Source organism: Pseudophryne corroboree, chromosome 2 (genome assembly GCF_028390025.1).
Source record: "Pseudophryne corroboree isolate aPseCor3 chromosome 2, aPseCor3.hap2, whole genome shotgun sequence".
In the NCBI taxonomy this organism is placed as follows: domain Eukaryota; kingdom Metazoa; phylum Chordata; class Amphibia; order Anura; family Myobatrachidae; genus Pseudophryne; species Pseudophryne corroboree.
Window position 1 is genome coordinate 706,357,397 of NC_086445.1, and position 21,502 is coordinate 706,378,898.

At 45.7% G+C, this 21,502-nt stretch overlaps 1 protein-coding gene and 1 long non-coding RNA gene across 3 annotated transcripts in view; one reads left to right on the top strand and one right to left on the bottom strand.

Annotated features, from left to right (window-relative positions):
* PLXNA2 (plexin A2) overlaps positions 1–21,502 on the bottom strand; it is a 398,232-nt gene that overhangs the window by 301,562 nt on the left and 75,168 nt on the right. For both annotated transcript variants that reach the window (XM_063955325.1, XM_063955326.1), the window contains exon 3: positions 4,499–4,681. In XM_063955325.1, the coding sequence (XP_063811395.1) occupies positions 4,499–4,681 (183 nt within the window). The remainder of the gene's footprint in view (positions 1–4,498; positions 4,682–21,502) is intronic.
* LOC135045813 (uncharacterized) overlaps positions 1–21,502 on the top strand; it is a 206,011-nt gene that overhangs the window by 24,775 nt on the left and 159,734 nt on the right. The gene's annotated exons all lie outside the window — the stretch shown is intronic.

Below are 21,502 nucleotides of genomic sequence, written 5' to 3' on the forward strand. Positions count from 1 at the left end.
ATGATATGCGGCATGCCTATATTCTGTGTGTAGCATTTCATATGCAGATACAGCCACAGTGTCACACAGTATATAGGGATGCTGCATATCCTTTTAATCAACAGAAGCTGCTTGTGCATCCTAGCCACATATCAATGCAAATTAGATGCATTTTCATTTAAAAAAATGTGCCCGACTTTAGCATTGAGGCAAGATTTATGAGGACACATCTGTATCCAAGCAGAGGCAGAGGTCACAGTGTTAGTGGCAGTGTGAGTGCTGTGTGCATGTGAGTGGGTTGGTTGTGCAGTAGTGTTCGGAATATGTGTAAGGAGCATTATGTGTGTCATGTAAAAATGCATTAATAATGTGCAACATATGTGTAAGGGGCCACTATGTGTGTCATTATGTGTATAAGGGCATTAATAATGTGCGGCATATGTGTAACAGGGTACTACTGTATGTGTGTCTTTATGTGTATAGGGACACTAATAATGTGCAGCAAATGTGTAGGGGGCACTATATGTGTCATTATGTGTATAATGGCATTAATAATGTGCAGCATATGTGTAAGGGACATTATGTGTAAAATGGCATTATTAAAGGTTGTCATAATGTGTAAGGCGCATTATGTTTATAAGGACATTAATAATGTGTCTCATATGTGTAAGGGGCATTACTGTGTGGCATTATGTGTATAAGGTGCTCTACTATGTGGCATTGCATATAGAAAGGGCACTGCTGCGTCGTCTAATGTGAACATAGAGCTATAGGGTGTTGTGTAATGAGAATAAGGAGCAATTCAGTGTGATGTAATATGAATAAGGGGCTCTACTGTGAGGAGTAACGTATTTAAGGTAAAGTGATACTACTGTGGGATGTAATATGAATTATGGACACTATCGCATGATCAAATGTGAATAAAGTTGCAGTACTGTGTGGCGTAATTGGAATTGGGGTTACTATTGTGTGGCCATGCACCTTGCCAGCAAAACACACCCCTTTTTGTGCTGTGCGCCAAATGTGCGAACTGTTCCTATTTAAAATATAGGGGGTACAAACACCAAAATAAGGACTGCTATGGATGAGGGGTGGTGGTGCTGGGAAAGAGGTGAAAAGTCAGAGGCGGAACCAACTGTGGTGCTAGGGGGCACCAGCCAAAATCTTGCCTAGGGCATCATATTGGTTAGGGCCGGCTCTGCGTCCTAGCAGGAGGGGTTTCCAGGTACTCGGACCCCCCCACACGCGTATGAAATGTCCTTAATCTGCGCACTTCTCTCAGCAGCACCACAGGAGAAACCTCTGTTAGCAGAAACCAATAACGTGATAGCAATATGTGATGTTTTTCCTTGGTGCGCTATATCCAGTTCCGAAATGTACAGAACCAGTATTGGCAGACTTTGTCTCTGAGGTATGGGATAGGGGTACCTATAATGACATACCCTCACACCAAAAAATGACCCAACAAATAGAAGCCCAAAGGCTGAGTTAGTGGTTAACTATATTTGAACATTTATTAAAAATACATAAAATAGTATACACTTTTTCGATTACAATTGTCAAAAACATAGAAACATCAACGGTCACTATAACAGTGGTCTTGGTGGTAAACAATACCCTCCCTCACCTCAAAAAGGTGTTAACTCTTGGGAGGGTAACAACGCCACAATGTAAGGGCCCGTACTAGATGACCCTACGCGTTTCGGCAGAATCAACTTCTTCAGGGGTTCAAGCATTGAGTAAGGAGCACCCTTTTTGGTTGCTTTAAAACGATTTCAACTTGTTTAAAAGTAATACATCTTCGAGTCTTATAACCTAACTAGATTTAGAGCCAGATGGTACCTGCCTGCACTTTTATTGGTTGCTTCAAACTGGTCCTTATGACTCTTCAAATTATGGCCAAATATGGCTTAAGAATTACTTCTACCAATACGGAACCTTTATCCGTTGACTGGGAGCAATATACTAAAATGGCCGTAGCAGACCTGGTCGCCAATTGATATCTAAAATCAGGAAATCAGAAAGTCTTGTGTTGAAAATAGTGGAGGAGACAAGTCATCTTAGTAGAGACGAATCGAACATTATGTTTGCTTTATTAGGTTGTATTCTACTAATATCAATAATTTGTCCGAGTTGACAAAAAAAAATTTGTCCTCAGTATCTCAGAGGGGTTAAAAGACAGTTTTTAGGTAAGCTGTTCTCCGTATCTCAGAGCTACCGAAGACGATTCTAGAGTCCTGTAGTGTATGTGTGTGTCTCTCTCCAAATTTGAATCCAAAACCTATACTTAGTTTTTTTGTCAGGAAGTTTACTTCCCGTCGGAAAAAAACTAAGTAAAGGTTTTGAAACGTTAAACACAGAACTGAGTCTTCAGACCGTTATTTCTACGTCGCCGTGAGTGCCGCCTATGCCTATTTTATGTTTGTCGTATCCCTGCCAGAATCCGGTAAAGAGGAAGAAATAGGCACCCGGCAGCTGCATTTACACAGCTTTGGAGTACCGGGCTTTCCTACATGATATGTATATATATATATATATATATATATATATATATACAAATCTATGGGCAAAATCTGAAAGAGCATGGAATGATCACATCATATAGGACACAGTGTGGTCAGAATATGAATGTAACCAGATTCAGCCACTTAATTAGCTGGCAAAATTACAGCTTAATTACTTATATGAACTATATATGACCTGCAAAGCACATTACCTCACTGTCTTCGATCCAAGTAATGAATATACAATTCAGAAATACTGGGGTTGCTCTAAGTCCCTTATATTATAAAGCTTACTCAAAACAAGTGACAGTATATCTACATGTCTCACCACTCAAAAAATAACAGAATTAATCCATCACTGGAAAAATACTACCTCTACTGCTTATACCATTAAGCTACAGTATTTATTATAACTTTCCTGTTTAACCTTAGTTTGCAATGGAAACAGTTTTTCAGCCCAGTTTATGCCTTGTAAAATATGAACTGTTTTGTGGTTCTGCCAGGAGTTGGATGTAAGGCATATGATTGTGGGGATATATAAGTCTAGTCAAAGTCTTCACTTGCTCTTTAGTCTTCTTTTTGATTGTGACCTTCTGAAATCTCTTAGCTATCGAATAAACTCCCCATAAAGTAAAATGTTTCTTATTCATTCTGGTGCACTCTTTGCAGATTGTATAATGCACCCACCTGTCTGTGCAGTTATGATTCCAGACCTCTTACGACCTAAGACATTTATCCTACACTTCTCCCAAACTAAGAAACTCTCTTCCATATAGTATTTAACATCCTTCTCTTTCCATTTTTAAAATGCAGTAGAAAATACACCTTCTAAAACAAGCCTGCTTTAAATTATTAATGCTTTCTCTATTGACTCCAGATGCACTCGACTTGCACTTATAATAAATACACTTTTCCTCCTAGCATGTCTGTATGTCTCCCATTATACCAATTAGACTTCAAGCTCTTCTGGTCAGCGGTTTGAGCAGACTTGTGTTAGAATTTATTTGCTGCTCTTATTCCCATTTCTCTACAGGAAATGTCTCCTTTTCTAAAGCCTTACATTCCCCCTTTTCTAGTAACAGACATAACAGACATATGCTTAGATACATTTGTGCATAAGTACATGTCCACATATTAATAAAAATATACACATAGAATACAATTTTTCTTCCACATAGAATGAAATTGCAGTTAGTATGAACTCTTAATCCTCCCACCTGTGCATGGGAGGTAAGGAGAGAGTGTAGGGAGAGGGAGGGAGGGAGGGAGGGAGAGAGAGAGAGAGAGAGAGAGAGAGAGAGAGAGAGAGAGGGAGGGAGGGAGGGAGGGAGGGAGGGAGGGAGAGAGAGAGAGAGAGAGAGAGAGAGAGAGAGAGAGAGAGAGAGAGAGAGAGAGAGAGAGAGAGAGAGAGGGAGGTGGGGTAGTGGAGGCACAGAGAGAAACTTTAATAAAATATATATATTTATATATAAACACAGCCTTTGATTTGCACTGATGCACCCTAGGTTGTGTGATGCCTCTATAAACTAGAAGTGCCTCTAGATCTGCAGAGAGGTAGGAAACCTCAAGAGGTGTACTGTTTGAAAGTTCAATCAACAGACATGTTAAACCTAATCTGTATCTTAATCATGTCAAGGGAAATTGTGACTGTGTAGTAGCATGCCACTGGAAGGTGCAAAACAAGTCCCATTGGAAGGGTACCACAGGAAATCTCAGAGCTGGTGCAAAAGACAAGTACAAATGACTGCATTGCCTCAATTCAATAATATTGCTATGTAAATTGAACTGTCATAGCACTGTTCTGTCTAGGCGCTGAAGTGTGTATCATACTTCACTATATAATGCACAGTTGAACTGATGAATATTTCCTGCAATATTACTGTAGTTCTAAAAGAAATACAAACATGTTACATGTGTCGCATGTGTTAATCGTTTTAAAACATCTTTTTTGAAGGCATGTATCGTGTATTAAAAAGCAATAACATATGTATTTGATTTGTTAATTAGTTTCATACCTTCTTTACCCTGCCACTTTTGGTTCCCACGAATACCACGCTGTAGTTGTTGTAGACATATGAAGCCAGTGATGTCATTCTGTCTCTGCTCTCTGTGTACAGGGTAACACCTTCAACTAAGTTCAGTCCTCCCAAGGGTTGGTTAATGTCCAAACCGCAAAAATCATCATCAATAGGCACTGGCTGAAACATAGAGAATAAGAGTATGTCAGGGATGAAGGAAGGATCTAAAGGCTAGAGTATGAATTGCATTCACTGGTCAAGTCCAAGGAACACCTTTGAAAGCAACCACAGTTTGTGGGTGGCAGATCATAGAATTAAAATTCCTTTAATACACAAAACAGTCATGGTGATATAAGGAGGGTGATCAACTCAATATATAAAGCTGACCTAACCGTAATAATTAGTCCCATGCAAAAAAAACACATTACGAGGAGATAGCAATAACCTAATGTCAGCGGTAATGGGCTGTGTTGGCTGTATATTTTAAAACCACACTGTTAAGTTGTAAATTGAATAAAAACAGTCACACTCATCACAGGACACCAATGGAACTCCCACGTAATAAGTATTAATTATGCTTCTCAACTGCCCCAATATCTGAGGTATAGTCCAAAATTGATGGGATTATCTAGCCATCCCGCGGTCAGCATGCTCATTCCAACTCACAGTAAAAACACTGCCTATTTGTACTGACACTACTGCCCATTGGTACTAACACTGTTACATGGAGGACTGAATACTTGGGCAAACTTGAGACTTGAGGTCTTCCAAATTATGGGAACTAATAAACTCCAAGCATCAGGAATTCCAGATAAAAGATTGTATAGCTATGAACAGTGAAGAATTAAAAACAAATCCACTAAACGTATTCATAAATATAATTTGAGCCCTAGCCAAAAAAGGTTAAGAAGCTCCAATACAGAACAAGCGTTCAATAAATAAAAGGACAACTATACTCCAAAATGGAAAATGTATTCATATAAACAATGAAGGTAAAACACATTGTTCAGTGATAACTGGCAGACCTGTTAAAAAGTAAAGAATAACCATTCCAATCTAATAAGACAACTGAAGCTCTGCACATACAGTATATAAGACTACGGCCTATATTTACTAGTGATGTGCACCGGAAATTTTTCGGGTTTTGTGTTTTGGTTTTGGGTTCGGTTCCGCGGCCGTGTTTTGGGTTCAAACGCGTTTTGGCAAAACCTCACCGAATTTTTTTTGTCGGATTCGGGTGTGTTTTGGATTCGGGTGTTTTTTTTCAAAAAACCCTAAAAAACAGCTTAAATCAGTGTTTTCCAAACTTTTTTGAATCACGGCGCCCTAGAAGATCAGAAATTTTTTCACGGCACCCCTAGGCCAAAAATTTCTTATTGAGAAAGTTGGAAAAGAAATATTACATTAAGTAGATCGCGTTTATATGTCATCCTTAGGGTCAGTTGTGTGGTGAGGGACAATATTTGCTTCTGTTTGGCTACATATTTTGACTGGCAGCCACCAGCACTGGTTTTGCCCATTATATTGACCATGAATAATTTGATTTGGTCCTGAACCACCAACCCACGGCACCCCTGCAAGTGTCCCGAGGCACCCCAGGGAGCCACGGCACACAGTTTGGGAACCTCTGGCTTAAATCATAGAATTTGGGGGTCATTTTGATCCCATAGTATTATTAACCTCAATAACCATAATTTCCACTCATTTCCAGTCTATTCTGAACACCTCACAATATTATTTTTAGTCCTAAAATTTGCACCGAAGTCGCTGGATGGCTAAGCTAAGCGACACAAGTGGCTGACACAAACACCTGGCCCATCTAGGAGTGGCACTGCAGTGTCAGGCAGGATGGCCCTTCAAAAAAATACTCCCCAAACAGCACATGACGCAAAGAAAAAAAGAGGTGCAATGAGGTAGCTGTGTGACTAAGCTCAGCGACCCAAGTGGCCGACACAAACACCTGGCCCATCTAGGAGTGGCACTGCAGTGTCAGACAGGATGGCCCTTCAAAAAAATACTCCCCAAACAGCACATGACGCAAAGAAAAAGAGAGGCGCAATGAGGGAGCTGTGTGACTAAGCTAAGCGACCCTAGTGGCCGACACAAACACCTGGCCCATCTAGGAGTGGCACTGCAGTGTCACGCAGGATGGCCCTTCAAAAAAATACTCCCCAAACAGCACATGACGCAAAGAAAATAAGAGGCGCAATGAGGTAGCTGTGTGACTAAGCTAAGCGACCCTAGTGGCCGACACAAACACCTGGCCCATCTAGGAGTGGCACTGCAGTGTCACGCAGGATGGCCCTTCAAAAAAATACTCCCCAAACAGCACATGACGCAAAGAAAAAAAGAGGCGCAATGAGGTAGCTGTGTGACTAAGCTAAGCGACCCTAGTGGCCGACACAAACACCTGGCCCATCTAGGAGTGGCACTGCAGTGTCCCGCAGGATGGCCCTTCAAAAAAATACTCCCCAAACAGCACATGACGCAAAGAAAAAAAGAGGCGCAATGAGGTAGCTGTGTGACTAAGCTAAGCGACCCTAGTGGCCGACACAAACACCTGGCCCATCTAAGAGTGGCACTGCAGTGTCACGCAGGATGGCCCTTCAAAAAAATACTCCCCAAACAGCACATGACGCAAAGAAAAAAAGAGGCGCAATGAGGTAGCTGTGTGACTAAGCTAAGCGACCCTAGTGGCCGACACAAACACCTGGCCCATCTAGGAGTGGCACTGCAGTGTCACGCAGGATGGCCCTTCAAAAAAATACTCCCCAAACAGCACATGACGCAAAGAAAAAAAGAGGCGCAATGAGGTAGCTGTGTGACTAAGCTAAGCGACCCTAGTGGCCGACACAAACACCTGGCCCATCTAGGAGTGGCACTGCAGTGTCACGCAGGATGGCCCTTCAAAAAAATACTCCCCAAATAGCACATGATGCAAAGAAAAATGAAAGAAAAAAGAGGAAGGTCAGGCATCGCAACCGACACAATTGGACTCTCCTTGGGGATTTGTGATTTCGAAGAACGCACAGTTCTTTGCTGTGCTTTTGCCAGCTTAAGTCTTTTCTTTTTTCTAGCGAGAGGATGAGTGCTTCCATCCTCATGTGAAGCTGAACCACTAGCCATGAACATAGGCCAGGGCCTCAGCCGTTCCTTGCCACTCCGTGTCGTAAATGGCATATTGGCAAGTTTACGCTTCTCCTCAGACGCTTTTAATTTTGATTTTTGGGTCATTTTACTGATCTTTTGTGTTTTGGATTTTACATGCTCTGTACTATGACATTGGGCATCGGCCTTGGCAGACGACGTTGATGGCATTTCATCGTCTCGGCCATGACTAGTTGCAGCACTGACGACACAGAGGTAGGTACAGCCGTGGCCTACCGTACTGCTATATATATATATAATATACTGTATAATAATAATAACGGACCTGGTGGACACTGTCAGCAGACTGCTAAACTAGTATGAAGAAAAAAAAAAGCCACCACAGGTATACAGTGTGGATGGATACATACTATAGTATAGTATTATATTACTTATGGACGACGAGTGCACTGACGACACAGAGGTAGGTACAGCCGTGGCCTACCGTACTGCTATATATATATATATATAATATACTGTATAATAATAACGGACCTGGTGGACACTGTCAGCAGACTGCTAAACTAGTATGAAGAAAAAAAAAGCCACCACAGGTATACAATGTAGATGGATACTATAGTATAGTATTATATTACTTATGGACGACGAGTGCACTGACGACACAGAGGTAGGTACAGCCGTGGCCTACCGTACTGCTATATATATATATATATATATATATATATAATATACTGTATACTAATAACGGACCTGGTGGACACTGTCAGCAGACTGCTAAACTAGTATGAAGAAAAAAAAAACCACCACAGGTATACAATGTAGATGGATGGATAGTATAGTATTATATTACTTATGGACGACGAGTGCACTGACGACACAGAGGTAGGTACAGCCGTGGCCTACCGTACTGCTATATATATATATATATATATATATATATATATATATAATATACTGTATAATAATAATAACGGACCTGGTGGACACTGTCAGCAGACTGCTAAACTAGTATGAAGAAAAAAAAAACCACCACAGGTATACAATGTAGATGGATGGATAGTATAGTATTATATTACTTATGGACGACGAGTGCACTGAAGACACAGAGGTAGGTACAGCCGTGGCCTACCGTACTGCTATATATATATATATATATATATATATATAATATACTGTATAATAATAATAACGGACCTGGTGGACACTGTCAGCAGACTGCTAAACTTGTATGAAGAAAAAAAAAGCCACCACAGGTATACAATGTAGATGGATGGATACTATAGTATAGTATTATATTACTTATGGACGACGATTGCACTGACGACACAGAGGTAGGTACAGCCGTGGCCTACCGTACTGCTATATATATATATATAATATACTGTATAATAATAACGGACCTGGTGGACACTGTCAGCAGACTGCTAAACTAGTATGAAGAAAAAAAAAGCCACCACAGGAGTGTTTTTCAGGCAGACAAACGTATACTGGACTGGTGGTCACTGTCAGCAAAACTGTGCACTGTACTCCTGCTATAACTGCTCCCCAGTCCCCACAATTAGGCAGTGTGAGCAGTGCACTCAGCACAGATATATGCAGCAGTGCAGCACACTGAGTGAGCACAGATATGGTGGAGCGGTTTTTTTTCAGGCAGAGAAACAACGGATTAAACTCACTGGTGGTATAATCAAAACCCTGCACTGTACTCCCTAACAGCTGCTCCCCGTCCCCAATCCTCCCCACAATTATAACTAAGTCACTCAGTCTTTTCTACTTTAACGGAGAGGACGCCAGCCACGTCCTCTTCCTATCAATCTCAATGCACGTGTGAAAATGGCGGCGACGCGCGACTCCTTATATAGAATCCGAATCTCGCGAGAATCCGACAGCGGGATGATGACGTTTGGGCGCGCTCGGGTTAACCGAGCAAGGCGGGAGGATCCGAGTCGCTCGGACCCGTGAAAAAAAAGGTGAAGTTCGGGCGGGTTCGGATCCCGAGGATCCGAACCCGCTCATCACTAATATTTACTAATAATCCGAGTTTGTCCGATTTGTGTTTTTTTTACTAAGTCCCAACACGGGAATTCACTAAGCACAAATCTCGGCAGAGTTTGGGCTATTCGTAATGGTTTCAACGGCAAAGTTCAGAAATACGAAATGAATAGACCATCGGTCAAACGCTTGTTATTTCATACAACACGGGTATTCACTATTCATTCGTATTTGGTGTTAGTCTCTGAATGCTCAAGTGCGGGTGTATTTTTTTGTGATTCGTTAAAAAAAGCAGCAAAAAAATAGACCTGCTTTTTCAAGGCGAGTTTGGATAATCATGCATGGATCAGTGAGATCTGTGCATGGTTATCTATGGGAAAGGGTCTGTTTACTGTAAAAACTGGAAAAAAAATTGCGTGGGGTCGCCCCTCCTAAGCATAACCAGCCTCGGGCTCTTTGAGCCGGTCCTGGTTGTAAAAATACGGGGAAAAAATTGACAGCGGTTCCCCCATATTTAAACAACCAGCACCGGGCTCTGCGCCTGGTGTAAAAAATACGGGGGACAAAAGACGTAGGGGTCCCCCGTATTTTTCACACCAGCACCGGGCTCCACTAGTCAGAGAGATAATGCCACAGCCGGGGTACACTTTATATAGGTCCCTGCGGCCCTGGCATTAAATCCCCAACTAGTTACCCCTGGCCTGGGGTACCCTGAAGGAGTGGGGACCCCTTAAATCAAGGGGTCCCCCCCCCCTCCAGCCACCCAAGGGCCAGGGGAACTTTGCGGTCAGCGGTTGAGGTTACTTGCGGTCAACCCCTGTCAATTTTCCCCCCGTATTTTTACAACCAGGACCGGCTCAAAGAGCCCGAGGCTGGTTATGCATAGGAGGAGGGACCCCACGCAATTTTTTTTTTTTTTAACTCTTTAAACACTGTTTTTAAGGTACACAATGAAGCCCTGCACGGATCTCACAGATCCAGCCGGGATTCCTTGTGTTTTGTCAGGCAGTGTTTTACTCATCACTCCCGTAAAACACTGCCTGACATTACGAATCACATCGACATTGGAAAAGACGAATGAGGAAAACTCGGCAGCTTAGTAAATGACCGTATAAGGATTCAAAAAGTTGCAGTAAAATGCATTCGATACCATTCGAGATCAAACACCCTTAAAAACAGCTAAAACACGAATATTAGTAAATATACCCCTATGTGCCTGATTCAGAGGTAGATGCAAAGTGTTCGCAATGCATAGATGAGCGATTACAGTTGTACTGTACAGGTGTCTGAGTCGCACTGCACATGCGTCCCGATGGTCTTGCGATGGTGGTGTGAATTTGTATACGGATTGACAGACAATCAGTGACATTTGTTTCGAGGTAACAGGAGGGTGGCGAGTAAAATGCAGGTGTGTCATGACCGTTTAGGGGCTTGTCTCAACCTGGACTGTGTTGCCGTATACAGTCGTAAAAGCTGCGGAGGCTTACTTGTGACACACATTCTGAGTAGCCATTGGGTTGCTTAGAGGTCCAATGGTGAGACAAATGTTGGCCTTTGTATGCAAGTGGCGAATCAGTGGGGGTCTCTGTACAAATTCTTGGGGCTGCGTCATGGGATCTAATGGGCAAAAAGCTGAGCATGAAGTAAATTTTGGTGCTACAGTATAATATCACTGCCACACACCCTTTATAAAAAATGCCAATCCGCATAGCACATTTCTGCTATACAAGCCATCAATACTGTCAATCACTCTTTGGGCGGTATTCAATTCTTTTCACCACTTTCCACACCCATTCTGTTTCTGCTGATGGGTGTGGTATAATCATTTTAGCTCGCTACCTCAGGTTTAGCAAGGGTGCCCAACCATTTATGCAGCTAAACCTGATTAGTATGGAAGCAATGTGCACGATAACAGGGATCACTTTAGAAAGGAGATTGGGCATGATATATCATTTGACTGATACATTACAGTAGAACCTCCTATCAGGGTATCCTGCTGCGTAAAGGTGAACGAGAGCATTGTGTGCGTATTTAATTAATTAAAAGCTCTTCCATTTATAAAATGCAAATTATCAGCACAGTACAACACAGACTTTAAACTAAATAATTATCAAAAGGTGGCTTTCAATTATTGTGAAAATGTGGTCCCATAGTGATTGGTAAAAAGAACACAAATATTTTAGAACTTGGTAGGAGTATTATGGAGAATTCCATAAATATGAGGGTGGTTCAATAAGTAAGGTAACAAGCCCTCTCACGTGTGTAATGTTCACTAATTCATTCTAATTTCTTGCCAGACCAGAGTAGGTAGAACACTGTGTCCCCTCACGGCCATTAGAGGACACCTCATATCAGTCATACTGTCCCAACATCAGTTGTAAGATGGTGAGGCTGATGAAACCAGGGTCACACATTGGGGTGCATAGTGTGATCAGATTTCTGCATCTAAAGGGCACATCAGCAGCTGAAATTCCTTGGCAACTTGTTGAGGTGTAGAGTGATCATGCCATTGAAACAGGTTTGGGGCACTACCTATTGATAATGGCAGGACAGACTAACACTGAGAGATACTGAACCATCTGCTCTACTGCCCTGACTTGTCACTGAGTGATTTCCATCTCTTTGGACCATTGTAGAAGCACCGGGTGAAAGGCGATTCACAACAATGGCCGTCATTTCTTGACTTCAGGTGCTTGACACTTGATTTCTTCTATGCCGTGATAGATGCTTTGGTGTACCATTGTAACTAATGCTTAGACAAGTATGGGAACTATGTGGAAATATAATCTGTACCAAGGCCATACTACTTATTATTCGTATAAGTACAAGTTGAATACATTTACGCAGTGAGAGGACTTGTTACCTTATTTATTGAACCACCCTTGTATTTTAGAAGTGGGAAGTATGAGGGAAGAAGGTATGTAGCGTTTTAGGTACCAAAAACCCATGATAGCAGATCTTATGAGTGATTTTGATTATTTTGACACTGATAGAGTCTCTATGACATTGCATCAAATTTGCGTCCACTCTTCGGGAGAGAGCGTTTCACCCATATCCACCCATATCTGCCTCCTACCTCAGCTCATGTAGATCTTTTAGTGATTGCTCATGCAGCAACATTAAGCGATAAAGTGTCAATATACTGTAAGCCCTCGGAGATAGTAGTGAGCCAGGTCATAAATGGCAAGAGGAAGTGTAGAAGTGTCAAAGCTGGATATATTGATAGTGGCGAGAGCTGAGAATGGGGTATTAAGCTTGGATATGTGGAAACGCAGGAAAAGACTGCAAAGGAATACGATCTGTCAGGAATTTGATATTGCACCTGGTCCAGGTGAAAGAGGAGAGACATGTCTGGGAAATGTAGGAGTAATGCACAATATAGAATTTTTATTTTTTTAAATGGTCAAGAATACTGTATTCACATATATGAATTTATAGTTAAATATTATACAATTTTTACATGCAATTATTTTTAATTAATTCATTGATTTTGAATTAGTGGAACTGTAAGTCTGGGTTCTTAGTGCCACTTGAGGTATGTAGAGTCTGGCCTAGTGAAACATATCTCCTCAGACTGGCCTAATGATATCCCTTCCTGCTAAAGGCAACCGATTCAGTGATGGGGCTGGACTGCTGGCTGACAGCTGTGCTCAGCCAGTGTCCAGTCAGCAAGGCAGGATCAGCCTATCCTGGCACATAAGACAGACACTGGCTGACTGTGAACTGTAAGCTGCCAGGCTAGGGGCACAGTGTGCAGGGCTGCTGGCTGAAAGACTAGTAGCTCTACACTGCAGTGAAAGCATGAAAAAACATTGGGTCCATGGCTACAATCAATGGCTCCTATTGAGGCATCCAAGTCTTATCTCGCCTGTATTTGCCCTATGACATATACTGTCGGGATGTATACTGTCCCCCTACATCCCGCCCCCTCACTCATTGGTGTCCACGACATCCATAGAGTGAAAATAGAACCTGTGCGCAAGGGGCTTCGTTGCACTCGCCCCCGCCAGCATTCTGTGTCCAGGATCCCGGTGTCGGGATACTGAGCGCCGAGATCCAGCTGCCGGTAACACATAGCACATCCATACTGTCTATCTTTCAAGAAACTATGATTTGTAGTCAGTTACTGATTAGCAGCAAATATAATAAAATAATAGACCCTATATTGTGTTATGTAAATGATAAAAATGCATATAAATGTTACCTGAAGAAAATATTTAATATACAGAAAAGGACACAAAATACACTTAAAATCTGTCAGGCGACTTATGATACCGCTTTAACACTGACAAATATTTCCCGGGTTATTGCACATGAACGCGCATCAACCCGGGAATTTTCTCAGTGTGAAAGGGTCCTGAAAGAATATCCCGCGTCGAGCGTCCCGGCATTTCATCCCAGGTCTCGACCTGGGTTGAATCCAGAGTCGAGCCGGGATGCGGTGCAGTGTGAACGGGTAAGCTGGGTCAAGGTGACCCGACACCCGTTCTCTGCATAGGAGGAGGCGGTGCTTGGAGATGATTATCTCCAAGTAACGCCTCCGGTAGCGTCAGTGGTGACGTCACCAACCTGGGAATATGCCGGGTCGAGCCGCAAGTCTGAAGGGGTCTCAAGCCGGGTCGCATCTGGGAAGCACCCGTGTACACATTCCCGGGTGCGACCCGGCTATTGTCAGTCTGAAAGGGGTATCAATGAGTCTGATAACAGCAATAGGACACCCATTATGTCAGTATTTCTGACAAAGAAACCAGAAAATGGTTATAGTGTCACTTTAAAGCTCTCTATGTTTCCTTCAGACAGGCGCTAGAGCTGGATGCATTTATCCTAGTGCAGCATATAGGGGAAAGCCTCCTCGCTTCCTGACACAAGATAACCCCTGTACGTTATATGAGGGAAAGGCTCCACCCTTCCTGACACAGGATAACTTGGTATTTAACACAGTGCTGCATATGGGGGAAGGCCTTCCAACCTCCCAACAACAACTAATTTCATATCTAACCCAGTGCAGCATGAGGTGGAATACCTCCCCCCTTTTATTGACACAGGAAAACTTGGTATTTAACACAGTGCTGCATATGGGGGAAGGCCTTCCCACCTCCCAACAACAACTCATTTCATATCTAACCCAGTGCAGCATGAGGTGGAATACCTCCCCACTTCTAGACACAGGAAAACTTGGTATCTAAACCATACTTGCCAACTTTAATTTCTCCTTACAGAAACCTGGAGTCAGAGATGATATAGATAATCACTCTGGGGAAAGAGCCAGTCTCTTCACATAATTAGGCCATACTTGCCTACTCTCCCGGAATGGCCGGGAGGCTCCCGAAAATCGGGTGACCCTCCCGGCCCCCCGGAAGAGCAGGCAAGTCTCCTGGAATCAGGGGTCCCCCTGCCCATCCGCCCACTTAGTGTGTAAAGTGGGCGGTCCAGGCAGTTGATGACGCGATTCTTGCTGAATCGCGTCATCATAGCCACGCCCCTTGCAGTGTAATGCCGGGGATCGCGGCATTACCGAGCGGGCGGCGTGGCTTAAAGGATGTGCCACCGAAACTCCACCCCCGTCCCGCCCCTGCTCCACCCCCGTCCCGCCTCCGGTCCACCTCCTCCCCACGTCACAGCCCTCCCCTGCCCCCTTGCTGAGCCGACCTGGCTGCTCTCTCCCGCAGAGAGCAGCCAGAATGTCGGCAAGTATGAATTAGGCCAGGTACCATCTGAGGGTGTGGGGTTAAATGACACAAATCACTACACAGTATAGGTATATGGGCTCCAACCCTTCTCTACAAACCCATGATTCCCGGTATTATCTCCATCTCTTGCCCTCTTCACTAGGAAGTGGGAGGGATGCGGGAGATTCACCCACTCTTTGGAGGTCCGGGGGACTACCAAAAAAATCGGAAGTCTCCTGGAAGGTCCGGGTCAGTATGATCTAACCCAGGGGGCAGCATATGACACCTGCTTCATGACACAGGATAACCAGGTAATTAACACAGTGAAGCAAAAAAAAATCGAAATTCCTCTCTGCTTCCTGACACTGAACTGAGAGCAAAGCAAAAAAAGAGGGGCGCAAATACAGCTGAACCACTTTATTTTACACTGCAATTTAGATTTGAGTCTAGACACACCTCTCTCACATCTAAGTCTTGTTGCACATTTTAAATCTGTACCCCTTACAGTAAATAGTGGCTGTACCCTCTACAGTCAATTGTGGCTGTACCCCCTAGAGTCAATTGTGGCTGCACCCCTTACAGTAAATAGTGTCTGTACCCCTTACAGTAAATCGTGTCTGTACCCCCTACAGTAAATAGTGGCTGCAGCCCTTACAGTAAATAGTGACTGTACCCCCTACAGTAAATAGTGACTGAACCCCTTACAATAAAAAGTGGCTGTACCCCCTACAGTCAATTGTGGCTGTACCCCCTACAGTCAATTGTGGCTGCACCCCTTACAGTAAATAGTGGCTGTACCCCTTACAGTAAATAGTGGCTGTACCCCCTACAGTAAATATTGGCTGCACCCCTTACAGTAAATAGTGGCTGTACCCCCTACAGTAAATTGTGACTGCACCCCCTACAGTCAATTGTGGCTGCACCCATTACTGTAAATAGTGTCTGTACCCCCTACAGTAAATAGTGACTGAACCTCTTACAGTAAATAGTGTCTGTACCCCCTACAGTAAATAGTAGCTGAACCTCCTACAATAGTGGCTGCAGCCCTTACAGTAAATAGTGACTGTACGCCCTACAGTAAATAGTTACTGAACCCCTTACAATAAATAGTGGCTGTACCCCCTACAGTCAATTGTGGCTGTACCCCCTACAGTCAATTGTGGCTGTACCCCCTACAGTCAATTGTGGCTGCACCCCTTACAGTAAATAGTGGCTGTACCCCTTACAGTAAATAGTGGCTGTACCCCTACAGTAAATTTTGGCTGCACCCATTACTGTAAATAGTGGCTGTACCCCCCTACAGTAAATAGTGACTGAACCTCTTACAGTAAATAGTGGCTGTACCCCCTATAGTAAATAGTGGCTGAACCTCCTACAATAGTGGCTGCAGCCCTTACAGTAAATAGTGACTGTACCCCCTACAGTAAATAGTGACTGAACCCCTTACAATAAATAGTGGCTGTACCCCCTACAGTCAATTGTGGCTGCACCCCTTACAGTAAATAGTGGCTGCACCCCTTACAGTAAATAGTGGCTGTACCCCCTACAGTAAATATTGGCTGCACCCCTTACAGTAAATAGTGGCTCTAACCCCTACAGTAAATTGTGACTGCACCCCCTACAGTCAATTGTGGCTGCACCCATTACTGTAAATAGTGGTTGAACCTCTTACATTAAATAGTGGCTGTACCTTCTACAGTAAATAGTGGCTGAACCTCCCACAATTGTGGCTGTGCCCTTACAGTAAATAGTGACTGTACCCTCTACAGTAAATAGTGGCTGTACCCACTACAGTAAATTGTGACTGCACCCCATACAGTTAATTGTGGCTGCACCCATTACTGTAAACAGTGGCTGTAACCCCTACAGTAAATAGTGGCTGCACCCCCTACAGTAAATAGTGACTGAACCCTTTACAGTAAATAATGGCTGCACCTCTTACAGTAAATAGTGACTGTACCCCCTACAGTAAATATTGGCTGCAACCCTTACAGTAAATAGTGGCTGTACCCTCTACAGTAAATAGTGGCTGTACCCACTACAGTAAATTGTGACTGCACTCCGTACAGTCAATTGTGGCTGCACCCATTACTGTAAATAGTGGCTGTACCCCCTACAGTAAATAGTGGCTGTACCCCCTACAGTAAATGGTGGCTGCACCCCTTACAGTAAATAATGGCTGCACCACTTACAGTAAATAGTGACTGTACCCCCTCCAGCAGTGGCGGATTTAGGGGGGGGGCACCAAGGCACGTGCCCCCCTGTAATTTTTAACTTTCTGCGCCGCTGAACGCACCCCGCACCCGACATGTCCCCCTCCCCTGTCAGTTGCTGCTGCTGCTCTGCGTGTGTGTTCCTCCTCCTGATTGGCTCCCTGGTGAAATGTGACCTGCAGTCAGGGCAGACTGCAGAGGAGTCGAGCAGGAGGAGGAACACAGATCCAGGCCGCGGCTGAGGGACAGTGCACCGCTGCCGCCCGCCGCCACTGAGGGACAGCGCACCGCCACCGCTGAGGGACAGCACACCGCCGCTGAGGGTCAGCACCCAGGAACAGTGCACAGCAGCGCAAGGGTCCGGGAGAGCAGCCGCCAACCGAGCAAGAAGACGACGCCTGCCTGACTGGCCCTGCCTTCTGCTGGTGAGCGGTCTTTTGTTGGAGGGGGGAGTGGGGGTTACCCGGTGGGGGGGGGGGGATAGTTCTGCTGCCTGCTGTGAGTGGTCTTTTGCTGGAGGGGGGAGTGGGGGTTACCTGGGGGGGGGGGAGAATAGTTCTGCTGCCTGCTGTGAGCGGTCTTTTGCTGGGGAGGGGTGTGGGGGTGACCTGGGGAGGGAATGGTGCTGCTCCCTGCTGTGAGCGGTCTTTTGCTGGGGGGGAGTGGGGGTGACCTGGGGAGGGAGGGAATGGTGCTGCTCCCTGCTGTGAGCAGTCTTTTGCTGGGGGGGAGTGGGGGTGACCTGGGGAGGGAGGGAATGGTGCTGCTGCCTGCTGTGAGCGGTCTTTTGCTGGGGGGGGAGTGGGGGTGACCTGGGGAGGGAATGGTGCTGCTCCCTGCTGTGAGCGGTCTTTTGCTGGGGGGGAGTGGGGGTGACCTGGGGAGGGAATGGTGCTGCTGCCTGCTGTGAGCGGTCTTTTGCTAGGGGGGGGGGAGTGGGGGTGACCTGGGGAGGGAGAATGGTGCTGCTGTGAGCACTTTGAGCATGGTTGATTCTATATCGGAGTGGGAGAAGGGACCTTCTGACGTACTTAGGGAAGGAGACACGTCACCAGGGGGAGGAGCTACGGGCGAACAGGGTACCCGAAAAGTACCCTCGCGAGCTTGCTTCGCTCGCCACGCTTCGGGCTCGGTGGCTCGCTTCGCTCGCCACCTGATTACTATAGGTAATAGTTGGTGGCGTGGATAGTAGAGGAACTATCCCGCTGGCATAGCTCCTCCCCCTTGTGTCGTGGCTCCTTCCCCTGATGGAAAAGGTCCCTTAGCCCACTTGATTCTAGCATCTACCCTTTGAGCACATGACCACACCCCCTCACACAGTTGGTCACACCCACTAAAACTTGGTCACACCCACTCCACTTCTGACTCCACCCCTCCTTGATAGCACAACCACTTATGGTGCCCCCCCTGTAATTTTTTTCTGGATCCGCCCCTGCCCTCCAGTAAATAGTGGCTTTACCCCCTAAAGTAAATAGTGACTGAACCCCTTACAGTAAATAATGGCTGCACCACTTACAGTAAATAGTGACTGTACCCCCTCCAGTAAATAGTGGCTGCACCCCCTACAGTAAATAGTGGCTGCACCCCTTACAGTAAATAATGGCTGCACCCCCTACAGTAAATAGTGACTGAACCTCTTACAGTAAATAGTGTCTGTACCCCCTACAGTAAATAGTAGCTGAACCTCCTACAATAGTGGCTGCAGCCCTTACAGTAAATAGTGACTGTACGCCCTACAGTAAATAGTTACTGAACCCCTTACAATAAATAGTGGCTGTACCCCCTACAGTCAATTGTGGCTGTACCCCCTACGGTCAATTGTGGCTGTACCCCCTACAGTCAATTGTGGCTGCACCCCTTACAGTAAATAGTGGCTGTACCCCTTACAGTAAATAGTGGCTGTACCCCTACAGTAAATTTTGGCTGCACCCATTACTGTAAATAGTGGCTGTACCCCCTACAGTAAATAGTGACTGAACCTCTTACAGTAAATAGTGGCTGTACCCCCTATAGTAAATAGTGGCTGAACCTCCTACAATAGTGGCTGCAGCCCTTACAGTAAATAGTGACTGTACCCCCTACAGTAAATAGTGACTGAACCCCTTACAATAAATAGTGGCTGTACCCCCTACAGTCAATTGTGGCTGCACCCCTTACAGTAAATAGTGGCTGCACCCCTTACAGTAAATAGTGGCTGTACCCCCTACAGTAAATATTGGCTACACCCCTTACAGTAAATAGTGGCTCTACCCCCTACAGTAAATTGTGACTGCACCCCCTACAGTCAATTGTGGCTGCACCCATTACTGTAAATAGTGGTTGAACCTCTTACATTAAATAGTGGCTGTACCTTCTACAGTAAATAGTGGCTGAACCTCCCACAATTGTGGCTGTGCCCTTACAGTAAATAGTGACTGTACCCCCTACAGCCCTTACAGTAAATAGTGGCTGTACCCTCTACAGTAAATAGTGGCTGTACCCACTACAGTAAATTGTGACTGCACCCCATACAGTTAATTGTGGCTGCACCCATTACTGTAAACAGTGGCTGTAACCCCTACAGTAAATAGTGGCTGCACCCCCTACAGTAAATAGTGACTGAACCCTTTACAGTAAATAATGGCTGCACCTCTTACAGTAAATAGTGACTGTACCCCCTACAGTAAATATTGGCTGCAACCCTTACAGTAAATAGTGGCTGTACCCTCTACAGTAAATAGTGGCTGTACCCACTACAGTAAATTGTGACTGCACTCCGTACAGTCAATTGTGGCTGCACCCATTACTGTAAATAGTGGCTGTACCCCCTACAGTAAATAGTGGCTGTACCCCCTACAGTAAATAGTGGCTGCACCCCTTACAGTAAATAATGGCTGCACCACTTACAGTAAATAGTGACTGTACCCCCTCCAGCAGTGGCGGATTTAGGGGGGGGGGGGGCACCAAGGCACGTGCCCCCCCTGTCATTTTTAACTTTCTGCGCCGCTGAACGCACCCCGCACCCGACATGTCCCCCTCCCCTGTCAGTTGCTGCTGCTGCTCTGCGTGTGTGTTCCTCCTCCTGATTGGCTCCCTGGTGAAATGTGACCTGCAGTCAGGGCAGACTGCAGAGGAGTCGAGCAGGAGGAGGAACACAGATCCAAGCCGCGGCTGAGGGACAGTGCACCGCCGCCGCCTGCCGCCACTGAGGGACAGCGCACCGCCACCGCTGAGGGACAGCACACCGCCGCCGCTGAGGGTCAGCACCCAGGAACAGTGCACAGCAGCGCAAGGGTCCGGGAGAGCAGCCGCCAACCGAGCAAGAAGACGACGCCTGCCTGACTGGCCCTGCCTTCTGCTGGTGAGCGGTCTTTTGTTGGAGGGGGGAGTGGGGGTTACCCGGTGGGGGGGGGGGAGAATAGTTCTGCTGCCTGCTGTGAGTGGTCTTTTGTTGGAGGGGGGAGTGGGGGTTACCCGGGGGGGGGGGGGGGGGAGAATAGTTCTGCTGCCTGCTGTGAGCGGTCTTTTGCTGGGGAGGGGAGTGGGGGTGACCTGGGGAGGGAATGGTGCTGCTCCCTGCTGTGAGCGGTCTTTTGCTGGGGGGGAGTGGGGGTGACCTGGGGAGGGAGGGAATGGTGCTGCTCCCTGCTGTGAGCAGTCTTTTGCTGGGGGGGTAACCTGGGGAGGGAGGGAATGGTGCTGCTGCCTGCTGTGAGCGGTCTTTTGCTGGGGGGGGAGTGGGGGTGACCTGGGGAGGGAATAGTGCTGCTCCCTGCTGTGAGCGGTCTTTTGCTGGGGGGGAGTGGGGGTGACCTGGGGAGGGAATGGTGCTGCTGCCTGCTGTGAGCGGTCTTTTGCTAGGGGGGGGGGGGAGTGGGGGTGACCTGGGGAGGGAGAATGGTGCTGCTGTGAGCACTTTGAGCATGGTTGATTCTATATCGGAGTGGGAGAAGGGACCTTCTGACGTACTTAGGGAAGGAGACACGTCACCAGGGGGAGGAGCTACGGGCGAACAGGGTACCCGAAAAGTACCCTCGCCA